At 28.8% G+C, this 18,460-nt stretch overlaps 3 protein-coding genes across 7 annotated transcripts; 2 read left to right on the forward strand and 1 right to left on the reverse strand.

Moving 5' to 3' along the window:
• Nucleotides 1-116: 116 nt before the first annotated feature.
• Nucleotides 117-6,228, reverse strand: LOC130663782 (uncharacterized). The gene is made up of 16 exons (XM_057463238.1): nucleotides 5,799-6,228; nucleotides 5,297-5,520; nucleotides 5,041-5,240; nucleotides 4,682-4,810; nucleotides 4,101-4,258; nucleotides 3,512-3,585; nucleotides 3,328-3,437; nucleotides 3,041-3,255; nucleotides 2,861-2,969; nucleotides 2,685-2,779; nucleotides 2,492-2,555; nucleotides 2,343-2,418; nucleotides 2,141-2,272; nucleotides 1,970-2,075; nucleotides 1,657-1,885; nucleotides 117-1,101 (listed from the first exon to the last, which is right to left on the reverse strand). Exons 4-16 carry the CDS (start codon nucleotides 4,727-4,729, stop codon nucleotides 961-963), a joined length of 1,557 nt encoding a protein of 518 aa, XP_057319221.1. The 5' UTR covers nucleotides 4,730-4,810; nucleotides 5,041-5,240; nucleotides 5,297-5,520; nucleotides 5,799-6,228; the 3' UTR covers nucleotides 117-960.
• A 1,378-nt stretch (nucleotides 6,229-7,606) lies between these two features.
• On the forward strand, nucleotides 7,607-8,837 carry LOC130663784 (protein OPI10 homolog). Its single transcript, XM_057463241.1, has 3 exons — nucleotides 7,607-7,941; nucleotides 8,018-8,147; nucleotides 8,222-8,837. Exons 1-3 carry the CDS (start codon nucleotides 7,912-7,914, stop codon nucleotides 8,650-8,652), a joined length of 591 nt encoding a protein of 196 aa, XP_057319224.1. The 5' UTR covers nucleotides 7,607-7,911; the 3' UTR covers nucleotides 8,653-8,837.
• A 1,139-nt stretch (nucleotides 8,838-9,976) lies between these two features.
• Nucleotides 9,977-18,425, forward strand: LOC130663778 (myotubularin-related protein 3). 5 transcript variants are annotated; one of them, XM_057463227.1, is made up of 14 exons: nucleotides 9,980-10,185; nucleotides 11,368-11,705; nucleotides 12,165-12,254; nucleotides 12,352-12,673; nucleotides 12,844-13,030; nucleotides 13,126-13,905; nucleotides 13,990-14,175; nucleotides 14,272-14,436; nucleotides 14,542-14,789; nucleotides 14,860-15,102; nucleotides 15,224-15,521; nucleotides 15,708-15,815; nucleotides 17,149-17,333; nucleotides 17,435-18,425. In XM_057463227.1, the coding sequence occupies exons 4-14, from the start codon at nucleotides 12,366-12,368 to the stop codon at nucleotides 17,811-17,813; spliced, it is 3,087 nt and encodes a 1,028-aa protein (XP_057319210.1). In that variant the 5' UTR covers nucleotides 9,980-10,185; nucleotides 11,368-11,705; nucleotides 12,165-12,254; nucleotides 12,352-12,365; the 3' UTR covers nucleotides 17,814-18,425. The 5 variants fall into 5 exon arrangements, with proteins under 5 accessions (XP_057319213.1, XP_057319210.1, XP_057319209.1 ...); XM_057463228.1 differs by lacking the exon at nucleotides 9,980-10,185 and adding an exon at nucleotides 10,822-11,271; XM_057463230.1 differs by lacking the exon at nucleotides 11,368-11,705 and having other exon boundaries at nucleotides 9,977-10,185; nucleotides 17,410-17,577.
• Nucleotides 18,426-18,460: the final 35 nt, after the last annotated feature.

Genomic DNA, 18,460 nt, shown 5'->3' on the forward strand with positions numbered 1-18,460 from the left:
GGGAAATAATTAAAATTATAATCAAATTATCTTAATATTTGTAAAAATTTTATGCATCAAGTCAAACATTTATTAGCGTACTTGTCATTAGTTATGAAATTTTTAAAAATAATTAAAATATTTTACTATCCAACAATAAATTCAAATAATTGAATTTGTTTTTATGAGATTATTTTTTTTCCAGACAAAAATTAACGCGACAGATTTTATTATATTTAAATTTAAATTTACACAAGTAAATTCGGGTTTTGTTTTATAGATCTATAAATTACGATAAATAATTTTTTGATCGTTAACTTAACGGATATATTGTCTTTTTGTCGGTAAATAATTAAGTATCCAATAACTGCACAACAGTAATTATCTTATCTCATTATTAAGATTTAAAAAAAAAAAAAAAGTTGCCTTAAAAATAATAAAATAAAAAAATTTAGTTAACCAACAAGACATTTTTAAAAATAATTTTTACAAAATAAATGATAAACAATGGCGTTGATGAGCGTAAATCTCAAATGAATAAAAGTTACAATGATAATGATCGTAATGAAATAATAACAATAATAATAATAATGATAATGATAATAGTATTAATAATATTACATTAATATTAAAGCTCAAAATTTATCATAAATCATTTTCACGAATGTGTAGTAAGTACACAGTCATTATCGGATTCTCACGATTATTATTACAATAATAATAATAATTGATTAACAGAAAAGTAATTAAGTAAAAATATAAAAATTAATGACAGATGAAATGAATCCTTAGAAGGGTCAGTAAAAATACCCGACCCAGAGATAAAGGAACACGACAGAAGCGCGAATGAATTATGAATCGAATAAAAATAAATTAGTCAATTGTATGAGTGCACCTAAATTGTTATAGCAAAGTAAAAACAATTTTTAAAAAAATATCGATTAGAAATAAAATTAATAATAATTATTATTATTATATAAGTCAACAGGAACTTTGAACTAGCTTTATCGCGTGCTGTAGTGCGTCAGCGATCTTCTGAAATACAGGTACACTTTCGCGCTTTGCATAGTCCGAGAGATACATTCTACCGCGGTTGTAGTCTTTTGTAGCTTGCTCGGTCAACTGTAACAAAAAACAATTTATTAATTTATTAATAATAATTACACGGAATGAAAGAAACTTTAACCCGTCAGCACTCCCGTTATGAGCATTTTGCTCACAGGACACTATTCAACTTATAGGATATCGCTTATAGGATATCGCAAGCGAGACACTAAAAATTACGGGAGTGCTGACGGGTTAAAAATTAGTGTGTGAAATTATCACTCAGAACCTGGATGTCAATACAGGAAATTTTTATCATGGGTCATAAATTTTGAGTCTAAGTTACGATTTTTAAAATTCAAATATTAATTTCTCCTGCATAGACAATAAATTTAAATATTTATTCTATAATTATTTACCTTTTAATTATAAATTAAATGATTACTATTTAGAATGATTATTATATTACTTGTTTCTAAATTTATAGTTCATTTTTTTCCTGTACAATTTTTTAATTGAAGACTAAAAAAGCTAACGATTATCGACATCTTGAGTAATAAAATTTGTCAATTGCACTTTAAAAAATTTTGTAATGAAAACTTAAATAGTAAGGATGTAAATTTGTAAAATTACCTTTTCACCGGAAACAACACAGCCGTCTGGCATTAATTGTATACAAAGGACGAGCTTAGCGCGTAGTCCAATTAAATGAGCTGCCAATGCGGCAATAGCAATACCTCGTGAATGCTGAGGTAATACTAGTAAAATTACTCGTGAGCTTTTCATTCGTTGTAATTCTGAGGGCAATGTCATCACTGTGTAATCATTTGTACTCGGTCGGTTTAATGATAGTCCTACTGATCTATAAATTTTAATAAATTCATTATCGTATATAAAGACATTGATCTGTCATTAACCCTTGTAATTATTATTGATAAATATTTACTCAATCAGCGGTATGGCAGATGATTCCAACCAAATGTGATCTTTACCAACGACGCCAATATACAAATCACGTTTCTCTGAATCAGGCACATGACTGTGCATCCAGTCTAGTAAAAAAATTTGTTTATTTAAAAATTTATATCATTTTTTATTGATAGACATAATGACTTACCTTCACATGTTGTATTGTTTTTCGAGCGTTGCATCCATTCATTCGCTAACGCCCAAAATTGTTCTAAATTTATTTGTTGCTCTGCTAAATCTTCTATACTCGAACAGTTTTTCATTACACTATCATAGGAATCTATAATAAAATTAATTATTAATTTTGTTAAATTAATTTCTTACAATTATTTTTTTTTTTTTTACTATACCTGATTTACTAATGGCATTAAATAATTCTGACATTGACATATTGCACTTAATACTTGATTGCAGCGCTCTCCAGGCCTAAGAATATAAATATGGTTTTAAAAATGAAATAAAAATTATTTGACCCCAAAAAAAAAAGGAGTATAATTACATCTTCTAAACGGACGAGTCCCGTATGATTGGCATCGATAGAATTAAACACTTCTTTTAATGTTCTGCACAAAAACAGGCCGTAATAAATTTTAAATAATTATTTATCATTACTGTTTTTAAAATTTTCTTATATATTTTAATATCTAATGATGTTTGATAAATAATTTTAAAATTTTAAAAATAATATTTACATTGTATCGACGCCATTTTTATGAGTAGAATTCTGGACAGGTTTCATTCCATCTTCGTGGTTCAAATCTTGAACATTTATTTCTTCTCGAAGAATCTACATATAAATATATAAAATTTTATTGTTTAAATTAAATGTACAATTTCGTATTATGAAAATATATTTTTTTTAAATTACTTTTGAAGTTCCATTTAAAGCACCGGAAATACTTTCAAATATAGGAATTCTTTGTCTTTCCATTAAATATTCAAGTACTAATAGTCCATTCATTAAATCACAATATTCCCTATAAATATAAAAAATATAAATAAATATTTTTTATTACAGTAATAAAAATAAAAATTCCATGAATCTCACTGTGCGGATATGGTTTCTCCTAAAATCTTTTGATTTTGTTGATAATGATAAACAACAAGTACTAATGAATGACTTCGCGTCGCCGCTAATTGAGCCGCCTCAATAATACTAGCAGTATTACGAGTTTCATTATCAATTACAAAAAGCAAAACTTGTGCCGTTTCTTTTGCCTCGTATTCTTGAGCTATTAGTTCCGGTCCCCATTGAGAGACTTGCTGGAAATAGAAAAAAAAAAGTTAACAAATTATTCAATGTGTCGAAAAAAAAAAATAAATTATTATTCTAACCGGATTATAATAAGTAATTCCAAGTCTTTGAAGTGTAGGAATCGCTATCTCTGAACGCCAGGTTGTAGGATTACAGGATCCACCCAAAAATACTTGATACGCCATCCTTTCTAATAAAGATTTTATTTTAAATAAAATAAATGAAACCTGAGTGGACTGAATTAAGTTATTGTGGTTCACTTACTTGATCCAATTTTACCATTATTTTCATTTCCATTACAGTGTAACGAATGAGAGGCACTCATAGGAACAGTTGCTCTGTAAAAGTAAAAAAAAAAAAACAAAATAAAAAAAAATATAGGTTATTAAAGAAGTGAATTTAGTCACTGGCTGACTCAGGATATTGAAAGCTTATTATTATTAAAAACAAAATACAGCCGCAGATGGATTTGATACTTAAAAAAATTAGATGCTTCAAACACAACACCAACGCACGTGAATAATATTAAATAAATGTAGTAATAACAATAATAATAAAACGTGTTGTAATAAACATAAATTAATGAAAGAAAATAAAAAAAAAACAGTTATTCGTAAGAATAAAAAACTGTTTTAAATAGACATACTTTTTTAATATCAAATCCTTTTGCAGTAAGACACAAAATGTCTCTTATTTCGTCATCTTGAAAAGTCTCCAACTTTGGAGTTGGCTACAAAATAATTATATTTTTATTTTGTAACATAAATATTATGTATTTTTAAAAACTTTAAATTAAATGTCGAATTAAGAGTGGGAAAAATTTCGTATAAAAAAAATAAATAAAAAATAATACCGCTGTTCGCACAATTGTGCAAGTATCCTTGTAAATGTACTCAAGTTTCCGATCATTATACAGGTATCAGGATTTTCTTCAGAGCAGTCTTCTGCCTGCTGCAACATCTCACGCCCTTGATTCTCGACAACCGACAAGTTCATTATTATTTGATTCACCTAAATACGATGACAAAATAAATTATTACAAACGATTATAAATAATAATGATTTATACGCAAATCGATACTTTACTTCGTATGCGTCACGTTTGACGTTTATTCTTTTTATTAAATTCACTATTATAGAGATGGGTCATCGTTTTTTTTTATCTATAATCATGCTATTAAGACTCAATAACACGGAGAATCCACCATTCATAATAATGATCGTGAATAATACTTCCAAAAATAAGTATAAAAAAATTTAATGTAATTTAGATTCTTATCATTTCAAGACGTTAAAAACCAAAGTTAAGTAAAGTATCGTTTTGTAATTTCATACATACAGTAAAAAATAATTACTAAAAAATTAAACTTAAGCTTAAATCAATACAATAATAAAATTTATTCTAGTAAAAATAATTACAACAAAAATACTTACATAAATAAATAAAAAATTGAGATCGTAAATAAACTTTAATAATAACATTTATAATTCCCATTGTTAAATTACGTTAGTATCCAAAAAACAAGCTGTGATTTGTCGTAAGTCTAGAGCACAATCCTTGTTCTGAAACAATAAAAAAAAGTAGCTGTTAAAAATCAATAAAACATTTTATTTAATTACAACAAAACTCCAATATCGTGTTTTAAATAACGAGCTAACAGCATTAATTAACACACTTATTAATAACAAAAATATTATTTTACGTCGGTGGTATAAATAATACATTAACTTGTATTACTCCAGATAATATTTTTAAATAAAAGTTTATGTTTATGTATATATTATTGACTAACCTTGCTAAAACCTCGAGAGTATAGACCCTACACTGTTTCAGTAACACTCTAAACAACTACACATATATTTATTTATGTATATGTATATGTATATGGATATGTACATACGCGCTATCACTTTTTAATTAAATTCCCTCTACATTTCTATCTCATCGATTGCTTTCATTTTCTCAATTCCTCGATCTTTCTTCTCTCTGTCTCTTTTTAAAACAAAATGTAATTATTTGTTTCCTTATCGGAGTAGTTCTCTACTTACTCATATCATGTCCCGAGGAAACAATACTATTGTAGTTTATTACTTCCTTCTTATACTTGTTCGATTAAAAATTAACATTAATGGTAAATAACTATTCAAACTCTCCGCAAAATCATCATCGACGACAGCAACCTTGCGTACTCGCGCTATTGCTCATACTTATTTATACACACCGTTATATTTAAAATGAAAGAATCAACACACACGGCATCGTGCGCTCAACTCTGAAAAGCAAAAACGGAATTATACTCTGAGCAATATATATATATACCATCATAAATCCACATAAATATTCATTTAAATATATACAAAACTTTTTCTAATCCAAATCGCGCGACGTAAAGTAAACAAAAATAATAATTTTAAAAATAAAACTTTGAAAAATTTTCAAAATTCATATATATATAATTATAGTAATATATATGACACACATTATCACAAAATATTTTATGTTTGCGAACTAGTTTATTAAATAAAAATAATTCGTAAACTAAAAACTTACCTGGACATTTTAAAATAAAAATTTGAAAAATTAAACGTAAGTTAAATTCAAATATTTTCACGACATTTAAAAATTTAAAAAAACTATTTTAAAATATCTTCACAATCTTGTTTAAAAATGAATGTTACTAAATATGAGTTTTAAAAATTAACTCAGCGATTGCTGACCGATAAAAAAAAGCAAATTAAATAAACAAATATCACAGGGAATGTAAATAAATTTATGACCGTAAAAATAATATTTTATAATTATTATTTTATATTTGTATTGTTAAATGTAATATGTGTATATATATATGTATGTATTATGATAAACAACGAGTTGTGTAGACACAAGGGACAAGATTGTAAAGAGTGTTTTTGCGGGAGCTAAAAAATTTTGCGTGTGCGTCGTCTCCACTCACGGATCGCACACGTACTAATGTAAAATGTATAAAAAGAATGACGTAAACCTCTAACAATGAAGCGTGATGTCACACTGTCAACTTGACACACTGCTATATATATATACATATATTATTATTATACTTATACCCAGTGCATATACATTTATATTAAAACTATACGGACACAAGCGAAGAAACGGACGAATGAACACGAACCGCGAACCGCCAACGGAGTTTCATTTTGATCCCTTCTACTTTTATATATCGCAATTCATTTATCTCTTTCCTACGAGGTTTCTTTATCATCGATTCGTATTTTGTGTCTTTGTCATGTTTGTTGTTGTTTAAATGTTTAACGCGGGTGATAAAACGAGATGGAAATAGAAAGGAACGAGAAAGCGTTAAACGCCAAACGTTATTTAGTTTCTTCTTGATCAAATATGGTATCACAGTTTTGTAGGAAATCAAATATATATATAAATATAACATACATATTTATAAATATGAGTACATATGATTATAATATTGTTTATAATATAATTTAATATCTTTATCTTATTTTATTAACTAATAATTTCATCATTTTATTACCGAGCACATGGATTCCACAAGATTTTTTACTTTTTTACAATCGATCATATTTATTTATAATTTTTATTATAGATTTTATATACTTAAATATGACGAGTTTTTATTTTAAATTAAATTTTTATGTTTAGTTTAGTCTTTCATATTTACTGAGTATTTTTTAATATCGTTTTGAGTTTATCACTGATTAGTTTTTATTTAATATTGAACTTGAACGGAGATAATTTTTAAAATAATAAATATACTAAATTGAAATTTAATGAGGATAAAAAATTAATTAAGTTTTTTTTTTTTAGTGATACGCAAGTGGGATTCGGTTACTTAATTGTAAATGACACGATAAATATATGACTTAGAAATTCAATAAGTATAACACTTATCTTTTTAAAGAGATAATTGCTCATCGTTTTATTTTACACACATATATATATATATATATGTATGTATTTTTTTTTCTTTGATATGATAAAACAAAGTTAACTATAAAAATATCCAAGTCCTTGAATTGCAACTTTATTTTATTTTTTAAATATTTTATTGACAAACACATTGGAGTTTTTGATGCGTTCATATTTATATATACTCCAAATTACGTGAATGTTTTATCAACAAAGAAAAATTTTATACATACGCCACTTTATATATTTTTAAAATTCCCGGTTGTTTTTGAATTTAAAAAATTTCAAACTAACGCCATCTTGCTTTTTATTGTGACAGCAAAATTGCACTAAAAAATATTTAACCAAATAAATTTAAATAATTAGTAATTATTTATTTAAAAATTTTTGTTTCATTTTATTACCTTTTAATTTTCATTTAAAGTTATTTGTTAATTTAAAGAATTTAAAACCCGCGATCTGAGCGACCCCAATTTAGTAAAAATTTTGGTGGTTTAAAACAATCGAAATAAATTTTTCATTGTAAACTGACCTGTGCATTTACGTTGATTTACGTTTGTGGTTATGATTTGTTATAAATACATATTTTATAAATAATTATTGTATTCATTGTCTACTGCCTGGTTCAAAAACGTCGGAAAATATAAACAAGCAAGCAAGTGAAGCCTAGATTATTCATCACAATATTTTCTAGCTGACTGATTATGTTCTAAGAATAATAAAATAATTATTGTACAACACAATGTTGGGTATAATTGTGTCCGGTCGTCTGGTAATAAACAATTGATTCAAATATATATAGATTACTTGAAACATAAATTAATAATTAAACATGAATTAATTTTCAGGTCCAAACAGATTTCCAGCAAATAAGTGAGAATCAATTTTTGATAAATGTACCAGATGCGGACAATGTCAATCATATTGTTATTTTTCTCACGGGTACAGTCCCTCTTCCTGAAGGAATGGGTGGCGCAGGTATTAATCAATAATTAATTAAATTAATAAATGAATAAAAATATTTTTTACTTAATAAATATATTAAATTCTAGTGTACTTCAGTTGGCCAGATCCAAACGCGCCCCCGAACTGGCAATTTTTAGGTTACATTTCCAATACTAAACCATCAGCGATATTCCGTATATCTGATTTGAAAAAGAATCACGAGTTTGAAAACAGCAATGTAGGAATATTCGGTGCTAAAATATCACACTCTGCACAAATAGGAATATCTGTCGAGCCGCTGTCTGTCATTGAACCCCAAGCCGCGCTGGTCGCATCCACTACCACTGAAACACACGTTAAATTTGCCCAGAAGATGATAATAAACTTCTTGAACTACGTGTCGAGTTTCTCAGTGACTCAGTCCCAGATGGTTCCCAACCCGACTGAAAATTTCGTACCTCTTTCATCGGTGCAGGGCTGGTACGAGACATTTGAGCGGCGGCTCCAACAAAATCCAAACTTTTGGAAACAATTGTGATGGTTGGACACTGAAATCAATCAACATTCATACCATTTAGCACGATTTTGTATTCTTATACTTTTAAATACCATCAATCTTAATTAATAACTATACTAATAATATATACTATCACTTTTTTTTAATCCTAGGTTTAAATGACTTGAAATTATAATTCAATAAACGAAATCACATTCTTCTACTTACATTTATATTATTTAATAATAATTTCACTAAATAATTCAAGTAAATAAAATTATTTATGATTGGATACTCAAAATAAATATGTCAGCAAATGTTTTAATAAAATTTACGAGTGTGAATGTAGCAGACTTGAGACAGTTTATAAATTTGAAATAAATTAAGTAATTAAAATAGTGAAATTTAAAAAAACGCGCGTACTAAATTATAATTTATCTAAAGACAGATTTTAAAATTTTTATTCTGACATTTTATTTATTTATAATAAAATTTAAAAAATTGACACCTGTCAGTTGCATTGACACTCATAAAATTTAAAGTTTTCAAACTAAAAAAAATGATGAGTAAATGTAGCAGATAGAAAATTTATAACTTTAAAATAAACAAGTCAATAATTCAAATAACGAAATTTAAAAAAAAGGCTCGTATTAATTTTTGAATTATCTAAGTACGCATTTTTTTATGATACTGGTTAGCAAACGTCTAATAATTTTTGGATTTTTTTTTAGATGATAAACCATAAAAAAAAATATTTGAAAAAATTGCACCTGTAGTTTTTTAAATTTTCTACATGTGCATATTTTTAGTTTTCGTTTTTTTTGTAATTGATTTGTTATAAAAAAAATCTGAAAATTACTAATTGTCTGCTGTCTTCAGGATCATATTTTTATTTTTACTCTGCTTACATTCTACTTACTCTAGATTCTACATATTTATTCAAAAATTTAAAAAATTGCTGTCAACTTCATCTACACTTTTAAAAAAAATCGCAAGTAATTTTTTACTGATAAATAAAAATTACTCCACATTTTAATTAAAAATTGTATTAATTTTCTGATAAAATAAATTATCTGATAAAAAAAGTTTTGCAATAAAATAATAAAAAAAGGTCAATACTCATCCGTTAAAAATGATAAAAATTTAGTAATGTCTTAAAAATAAAAATAATGAATAAATAAAAAAATACAAAACTACCAAGTATCAGATTATGCTGCGGTTTACCACCGTCGTATCAAAGTAACGAATGTTTACACACTTATATGAATATGTCATTTTTAAATTACCGGTATAATAAATAATTCAACTTTAAATAAAACATTAAGGCAAGTGTTCAACGACCAACGCGACCAAGAAGTAAGTAAAGTCCACAAGCAGACAGTACACAACAACTAGGATGCCCGACTGTGTAATTTAATGTCATATATTACATACTGTCTTAACACGCCTAATCACCAAACGATCAATTTAAAATAAAATAATAATCGGTGATAGTGCAAGGAATATAATTACTATCAAATAATTGCACCATTTAATTATGAAAGTGTCAGCATCAACACGTCTGTCAATCAATAAGTGAGTACTTTCCTCCATTTACTATAAATATCCATTTAAATACTTTACCATACCATCAGCTCGCAAAATCCTTTATGTCATTTCCAGGATCATGTTCTGCATTTTTTAAAATTCATAATTTAATTACTAATTACATGTAATATTTTCATTTATATACAAACTATAAATCGAATAAATGAATTTATTTTCCATATAAATATAAAAATATATATTTAATAATATATATAATATGTAATTAAGTAATTAAACAAATAGTCAATGTTAATGTTGATGGTAATTATTGAGATATGAGTACGCCTTGATGTACTTTGACTGGCTTTGACACACACTCCATTTAAATTTTGCCATGTGTGTGGTTCAGTTTAAAACCTGCCTCAGTTTAAAAGTCAAGACGTCTAGTCTAGTGAATTTAATGTAGTGTAGTAATGTTGTTTCTTGCTGAATGCCGTGTGACGTAGTATGTCTCTTTAAATGTATGTAATAAAATAAAATATATATGTCTGTATATCAGCATTAACATGTACATACATACATAACATAGTACATGACACCAACACACATATATATCTATATACATATATGTAGACATATATGTAAGCATGTATATTATATGTATTATTGCAAGTCGTGATCAAGTACATTTGCGCGCGCGTCTCGTCTGCAATTGTCTTGCTGTTCATTGTTGCAAATTATCATTTAAAAATATAATTCTTTCTTATTATTATTATTTTTACAATATATAAGATATGTATTTATTATTATAACGGTTTGATATTTTATCTATCAAAAAATCCAGTGTAAACTTTCATTGACGTTTTTTTTTTGCCTTTTAGTTTGTGTATTAAATATATATATTTATATACATATGTGCGTGTTTTGTTGTTTTACTGGTTGTAGATAAGTAAATTGATGTGGTAAATTTATATGTATATATATAGATTTATATGTAACATTGATGAAAAATTTGCGATATATTTCGCGTACGAGATGGTATTTTTGTTAATTTACATCTTGCGGCCGCAATGAAAACGACTTGTTTCGTCATTGATGTGAAAGACACGATAATTATCACGTACAATTTATATAGTACGTTACGATTATTGTTTATAGCTCTGTGAATTCTTTATAAATTTTTTTTTATTGCCTTTATAATAATAAATTAAATAACATTTTTTTTTTTAGACTGATCAGTGGGATTTTTAGAGTGAAGAAAAAATATTTATAATTTTTAAAAATACATATATATATATAAGTACAATATATATTATATATATTGTTATATAAAAAAAAAGAAAGATAAATAAAGTTTTATAAAAAAATGAAATGTTTAAAGAAATGACGAGTTGGAAGTGTGTGTAAAGAGAATGGCCTCCGTCGTAGACCTTGTTTGAAGTTTAGTACAACTGCAACGACGACGTATTTTGAATATTGTCAAAATTACGATACGAGTGTGTGTATTTTACCAAGTCATCGATAAATAATAAATATACTGAAGAAGAAAATAATAAAAAAAAATTACGGTGTGTCTGCATGACGATTTTAATAAGCAAATAATTATTTTAATGACAATGATCACGAGGATAAACAATTGCCGTGATCAACAATTTTTCTTATTGATTAATAGTGTTTTTTTTTTTTTTTATATAAACTTTGAGCAGCTAATTATTTAAAAACTGATCTGTGTATTATTTATGCGTTGACGGGCCACGATTAAGATTAATTTGACATTTCGGTACAATCTTTTTTTTTAGCAATAAATTTTTTTAATCTCGTAATTTGTGAGTTTTTTTGTTTATAAAAAAAATTATCTGACATTCAAAAAGTAGTATGAGTTATTGAGCAAAGTTAAGATTATTTAATAATTTAAGGTATAGGTTATAAAAAAATAATTAGAAAGTTATGACATTGATTGTTTTTTTTTTTATTTTTTTATTTTTTATATTTAAAGTTTAATGTAAACTAACAAATGTTTGTTGTAGAGTTAAAAGTGGAACTGGCGTGACTCTAGAAGATTGTCTAGACGATTGTGAACGTTCAGTGAAAGTATTTAAATAATACAATTTATTTTGGTACATAAATTACTTATTTTTGAAAAAAATAATAATTAGTGATAATGATAAACGTCGGCTGGATTATTGATGATAAATATGAATTATTTCGTTTTAGATTGTCGGTAAATTATGGAGACATCAGAAGAACCATCAAGTCTGCAGTCTATTTGTCATATAAGAGCTTCAGAGCTTTTTCCAAAACACGCTCACTATGAAACCGACGATTCATCATTGAGTGTACCATTTACACCTTTGAGCGGTGAATTCGTCGTGGCATTGGGACGCACTGCCGATGGCACATTGGCTCTCTCTAATTACAGGTTGTACTTACAATTGAGCCAGACGTGTTACAATATACCGCTAGGTCTTATTGAACAGCTAGAAGTTAAAGAAATATTTTTTTTACACATAAGCTGTAAAGACGCACGCTCAGTGAGGTACTCATCTTTCTTTTACACCAACATGTATACAGAAAAAAAGTATTTCTTGGCGCAAGAAATTTTTTTTCTTATCAATTTGAAAAGCTAAAAAATCCTTTTATTCTGTGTAGATTTATATATAGTAGTATTGTATCAAGTTTATTAATTAAATTATAATTATTTTCCAGCTGCGCATTCTCTACAAATGAACACTGCTTAGAGTGGTTCAAACGGCTTCATAAAGTTACTTATTCGAGAAAAAGTATTGAAGAAATATTTTGCTTTGCGTATTACGCATGGTCAGTTGAAGAAGGGAGAGACTATCTCCGGCTTGGAAAAGATAATAATTCATATATTGCATCATTTAATTCGGAAGTAAGATTTTAAATATCAGTTTCATGAACCAAAAAGTACTAGTACAATATAGTTATATATAAAAATAACAATCATTAATATCATAACCCTTGCAGGTCGAACGATTGAAATTTAATTTACACGGTACCTGGCGTATAACCCAAATAAATAAAGATTACCAAATCTGTTCCTCGTATCCACCAGAGCTACTGGTCCCAGCATGCATTTCTGACAAGCAACTGGAGCTTGTAGCTAAATTTCGAAGCTCGAGGCGAATTCCCGCGGTGATATGGCGTAATGTTAATAATGGCGCCGTGATAGCCAGGAGCAGTCAGCCGGAAGTTGGCTGGCTCGGTTGGCGGGAACCAGAGGACGAGGCATTACTAAAAGCGCTGTCAGATGCATGCTCGTACGATCGCGGTGAGTCGACTATGATGGACTCACCGCTGAGTTATCCAGACTCGAGTGAAGACACCCCGAGTAGTATTGCCAGCAGCAACAATGCTAAAAAAGTGCTGATAGTTGACGCAAGATCTTACACAACAGCTGTTGCTAATCGCGCACGTGGTGGCGGTTGTGAGTGCCCTGAGTATTATCCAAATTGCGACATACAATTTATGAATCTTCCAAATATACATTCGATAAGAAAAAGTTTTCATGCGGTGAGACAACTTTGTGCCTCGGATGCTGATCAGCCGAATTGGCTGAGTTTACTAGAAGGAACCAGATGGTTACAGCACATGTCGGGACTATTACGTGCTGCTGTAACTGTCGCCTCGGCTATTGAGAGAGACGGCCGTCCGGTGCTTGTGCACTGCAGTGATGGCTGGGACAGGACACCTCAAATAGTCGCCCTAGCCCAAATATTATTAGATCCATATTATCGAACAATGGAAGTAAGTTTCATAAATAATTAACACATCATGTCATTGAAAAAGTTGCATTGATTTGTAACTTTATTTTAAATTTTCTATCCACAGGGTTTTCAAATACTTTGTGAGAGAGAATGGTTAGACTTTGGCCACAAATTTGCCGATCGCTGTGGCCAAATAGTCGGCTGTGAAGACCCCAATGAAAGATGTCCAGTATTTCTTCAGTGGCTTGACTGCGTGCACCAATTAATTGAACAATTCCCCTGTTGTTTTCAAATGTCCTCAGCATATATCGTATGTGTACTATACTTATCAGCATTTAAAAAAATATACACACGTATTTTATTATCTATAGTCTTGAATAAATATTATTATTGTCATAAATCACAGGTAAAACTTGCGCAGCACACGTATTCCCAACTTTTTGGTACATTTTTATGTAATACACGTCAAGAAAGACTTCAACTACGGATAAAAGATCGTACATTTTCAGTATGGCGTTTTTTAAATTACAACTCATATATAAATCATTTATACACGCCGTTAAAAAATCAGGCAAGTTGGATAGCTGTTGCATAATAATTTTATTTTCATTTTTTTTTTTTTTTCCGACAATTTATGGATGTACGGTAGGTAAATAATAATAGATTATTGATTCAGGTGTTATGGCCGAAGTGTAACGTACGTGACCTTGTACTATGGTCAGAAGTGTACCTCGGTTCCATGGAGATGTCACCTAAGCCGGACAAGCAGAGAGTTTCTCTGATTGACATCGAGGGCGCGGATAATGAGGAGCCGCAACATGGGCAAATGACTAAAACACGTTCTTACGGTGATCTTATTCACACACAAGATCATGTGTCATATTTACACCGCAGACTGAGCGATCCCAGTATTTCTATTGAAAAGTAAATGAAATTTTTTTTTTAAATTATTTTATTTATCAGTAAATAAAATAAATATTAAATTTGTCAACAGAAAATTTGATTCTCTGAATATGGACAATGTTTCGGATAAGACTGAAGGCGAGAGTACTGATGAGGAAAAAATTAAAGGCATTTGCGAGCAGTCATTAGAATGTGACGTTATTAAAAATAAACATAATGCTAATGAGATGTCAAATGACGTACCGGGTAATCCATCAGTCGACAGTTCAACAGACACTTTGATACCCAGCAGTGAACCGGGTCTATTAATTCCCGTAGACGCCCAAAAAGATCTGTACGTATTTACCCAATCATTATTTTTACCGGTAATTAATTTAAAAAAAAAATACTGATTTGTTGACTTGCGCAAAGCAAACAAGTAATAGAAGTTAATTAAATAAGTGACTTGTTTTTAGGCGGCAAGAGAATTCATTATCTACCGAAAACGGAGTTGCACCCTGGTTAGAAAGTAGCGCAGCGGCTACTGACAGAGCACCATGTACGTGCAGTCGTTTTAATCAAGAAGATATAAGTGAAGCCAGTGAAACAAGTATTCCTTTAAATTCAAGAACACCAAGCAGTATATGCCCCGCATCTCCAACACATCAGGATATTATCCTTGATAATCCTGATAGTCTAGACGACGTCGACGGCCTTCCTGTTATTCATTGTGATGTACAATTGCGCGTACAACAAATTATCGTTGAAAACAAGGTGCTTGCATACTATTAATATTTATAACTTGCAATTATTGTTATCATTATTTTTATCTTTATTATTATTATTATTGTTATTACTTGGTTATATCATTTAATATGTTCTGTTACTTATAATTTTTATTAACGATATTATTGTTGACTCATGGATTAACTATATAATTTTATTCAACTTGACATGTAGGTAAAGGAAGAAGCCTTGAGAAAAGAATTACATACAACACGTTTAGCTCTTATTAAACAAGTCTGTAATAATCATAATAATACAGATAATGATCGAGTTGATGATATAGTAAGTAATCATTATTTCATTTAATTAAATATTTAAATTACTATTACTAATCATTTTTAATTTTATTAAATCTTTCATTCAAAAATAATAATAATAATTACGGTAGAACCTCGTGATAAGACTACGCGTTATAAGACTCTTTCCCTCAATTTGTTAAAATTCGCTCGGAACGCTTCCCCCATCAACAACTCAATAAAAGTTTTGCGCCAAAACTTCGCTATAAGACTAACGACCAATACGACTAAAATCGAGATAAAATGTGAATACATAGGTGTGCCGTCAATTGATCCCAAGAATTTTATACCACGACAAGTGATCCCTACAAATTGATCCCACCGACATCTGACACCATCAACAATTGATTTTTATCAACAACTAATTTACATAATTTAATTTTTCATATTTACAACAGTGAATTTTAATTACTCATGTCATAGTAATTAATTATTTTATGAATTTGTCAGTGGGATCAGTTGTCTGTGGGATCAATTATCGTGTGATTACTTGTCGGTGATCATTTGTCATGAAACCGAATACATAAAGATTGTAAATTAAATACAGCAGAAACTCTGTAAGTCGAACCTCGATAAGTCGAAAACCTCCTAAACTCGAAGAAATGTTTCATCCCCTCTCCAAGCCCCAAAACCTCCGTTGCTCGAAATTTTTACCCTCTATAAGTCAAAATAATTAGTGAGTCCCTACAAGCTATTTCTGTCCATTTTTATCCTCCATAACTCGAATACATACACTTGGACCTCTTTATCTCGAATTTAAAATTATTACCGTATGTAAGTATCTTATTAGGATTACCAGTTTTACGAAATGGTAATGGAATTCATAGCTGACGTTAGGTTTTCTGTTGGCGATTGTAAAATTATCATACTTTTAGACTTAGGATTCACTGCAATACACATCAATTTCGACAGCTCCTGCTGTCAAACTCGAAATCCTCTATAACTCGAAAACTCTATAACTCGAATTTTTTTGCCTCTTCCTTAGAGTTCGAGTTATAGAGGTTCTACTGTAATTTATTTTCATAAAGAATACTTAAAATTTCGTGGTATCACATAATTAATTAACAAAAAAGAACGACAAAATTCTGTTTATTTATAATTATATATAAAATAGATTTACTGTATAATAGAGTAGATTTGAATCTAATACATAAATAAAATGCAAAACCGCGATAGTCTTAGCGAGGTTTGGGTGCTAACACTAGTGGGAGTAGCTCAATTCCAATGATTTTTTCCCACAGCCCCGAGCTAGTCTTATAACGAGGCCCTACTGTATAATAATTTTTGTATTATTATTAAAAAAAAATGAAATTATTCAGGGATCGCTACCGGATTCAGTTGGCAGTGCAGGAGATCACGGGGAATCTCTGCCCTCAGACATGTCTTGGGAAGCAGTAGAAGAACTTGGACCAGCGCCAACACTCTGGGTACCTGACCATGCAGTAAATCGATGCATGGGCTGTGATACTGAATTTTGGTTGGGCAGACGCAAACATCATTGCAGGTATTTTAGTAATCTTATAAATATGTTTAATGTTTAATGTAAATTGTTTGTAAATGACTGCTTTATACTTTTAAAGAATGATAATGTCTATAAAATCATAGGGGTTGCGGTAAAATATTTTGCGCGGATTGTTCGGAAAATTCAACTCCACTTCCAAGTGAACAGCTTTATACACCAGTACGGGTATGCAGTGAGTGTTTTTCACGGCTACATCATCATCATCACAACACAAATTCATGTCAATGCAATACGTTACGTCATCCAACAACAATTACAACAACAGTAGCAAGTAAGCACATGGATAATAATGATTCTGTTGATTCGACACCATCTAATTCCGAACTAACTTTTGTCGGTACAAAATCAAAGCTCACTAATAATATAACTAAGGAAACCGGATGTGCTGAAACGTCATTAGCAATAAATTACCAAAAAAATCAAACCACTAGTTCGGTAGCAAGTGGTCAGGTTGTCAATTAATGCAACAGCAAAATGATAGAAATAAATGATGATTATTTATGTGATTTTATTTGGATTCAAAATTAATATAAATATAAATATATATTTAATTAAATTATTTATTATAAAAAAAAAAAAATTGAAACCAGTGAAAATTTTAAATTAAATTTTAAAAAATTAGGCTAGATTCCACTCGACGCATTCTATTCATTTATCATCAGATTAATGTAAAAAAAATAAAGAAAATAAATAAACAAATAAATGACACATAGTTGCAGCTTGTGTACATGTACACATATATTAAATATATATATATGGACACATATAACAAGAAGGATAAATAATGATGTATTAAGATCGTATTATCGGTCAAATATTTATTACTAGGATAATAATAATAATAATGATATTTTTACGACAATGCATATAGAATTGGTGTTTATTAGACGACATCGTAATGGAGAAATAAATATAATTAAATAAATATATGTAGATTTAGTATATATACATATACTTTAAAAAAAAAAAGAAAAATAAATAAATAAATGTACATATGTATTTTGAATGGAATACTTGCATGTCTCTGTAAGAAAAAAAAAAAAAAAAAAAAAAAACAAAAAAAAAAATGAGAAATGTGGAAAATGATACATGTATGTATCAGTATATTT

This window comes from Microplitis mediator, chromosome 2 (genome assembly GCF_029852145.1).
Source record: "Microplitis mediator isolate UGA2020A chromosome 2, iyMicMedi2.1, whole genome shotgun sequence".
Classification (NCBI taxonomy): domain Eukaryota; kingdom Metazoa; phylum Arthropoda; class Insecta; order Hymenoptera; family Braconidae; genus Microplitis; species Microplitis mediator.

Coding starts and splice junctions, on each gene's coding strand:
- LOC130663782 (XM_057463238.1), bottom strand. CDS start 4,729: ATGTTATTATTAAAGTTTATTTACGATCTCAATTTTTTATTTATTTAT. Junction 4,259..4,681: donor TCAATTTTTTATTTATTTAT/GTAAGTATTTTT, acceptor CATCGTATTTAG/GTGAATCAAATAATAATGAA. Junction 2,419..2,491: donor GACTCGTCCGTTTAGAAGAT/GTAATTATACTC, acceptor TTATATTCTTAG/GCCTGGAGAGCGCTGCAATC.
- LOC130663784 (XM_057463241.1), top strand. CDS start 7,912: ATGTTGGGTATAATTGTGTCCGGTCGTCTG. Junction 7,942..8,017: donor TAATTGTGTCCGGTCGTCTG/GTAATAAACAAT, acceptor ATTAATTTTCAG/GTCCAAACAGATTTCCAGCA. Junction 8,148..8,221: donor TGAAGGAATGGGTGGCGCAG/GTATTAATCAAT, acceptor ATTAAATTCTAG/TGTACTTCAGTTGGCCAGAT.
- LOC130663778 (XM_057463227.1), top strand. CDS start 12,366: ATGGAGACATCAGAAGAACCATCAAGTCTGCAGTCTATTTGTCATATA. Junction 12,674..12,843: donor AAAGACGCACGCTCAGTGAG/GTACTCATCTTT, acceptor ATTATTTTCCAG/CTGCGCATTCTCTACAAATG. Junction 15,522..15,707: donor AAATTATCGTTGAAAACAAG/GTGCTTGCATAC, acceptor CTTGACATGTAG/GTAAAGGAAGAAGCCTTGAG.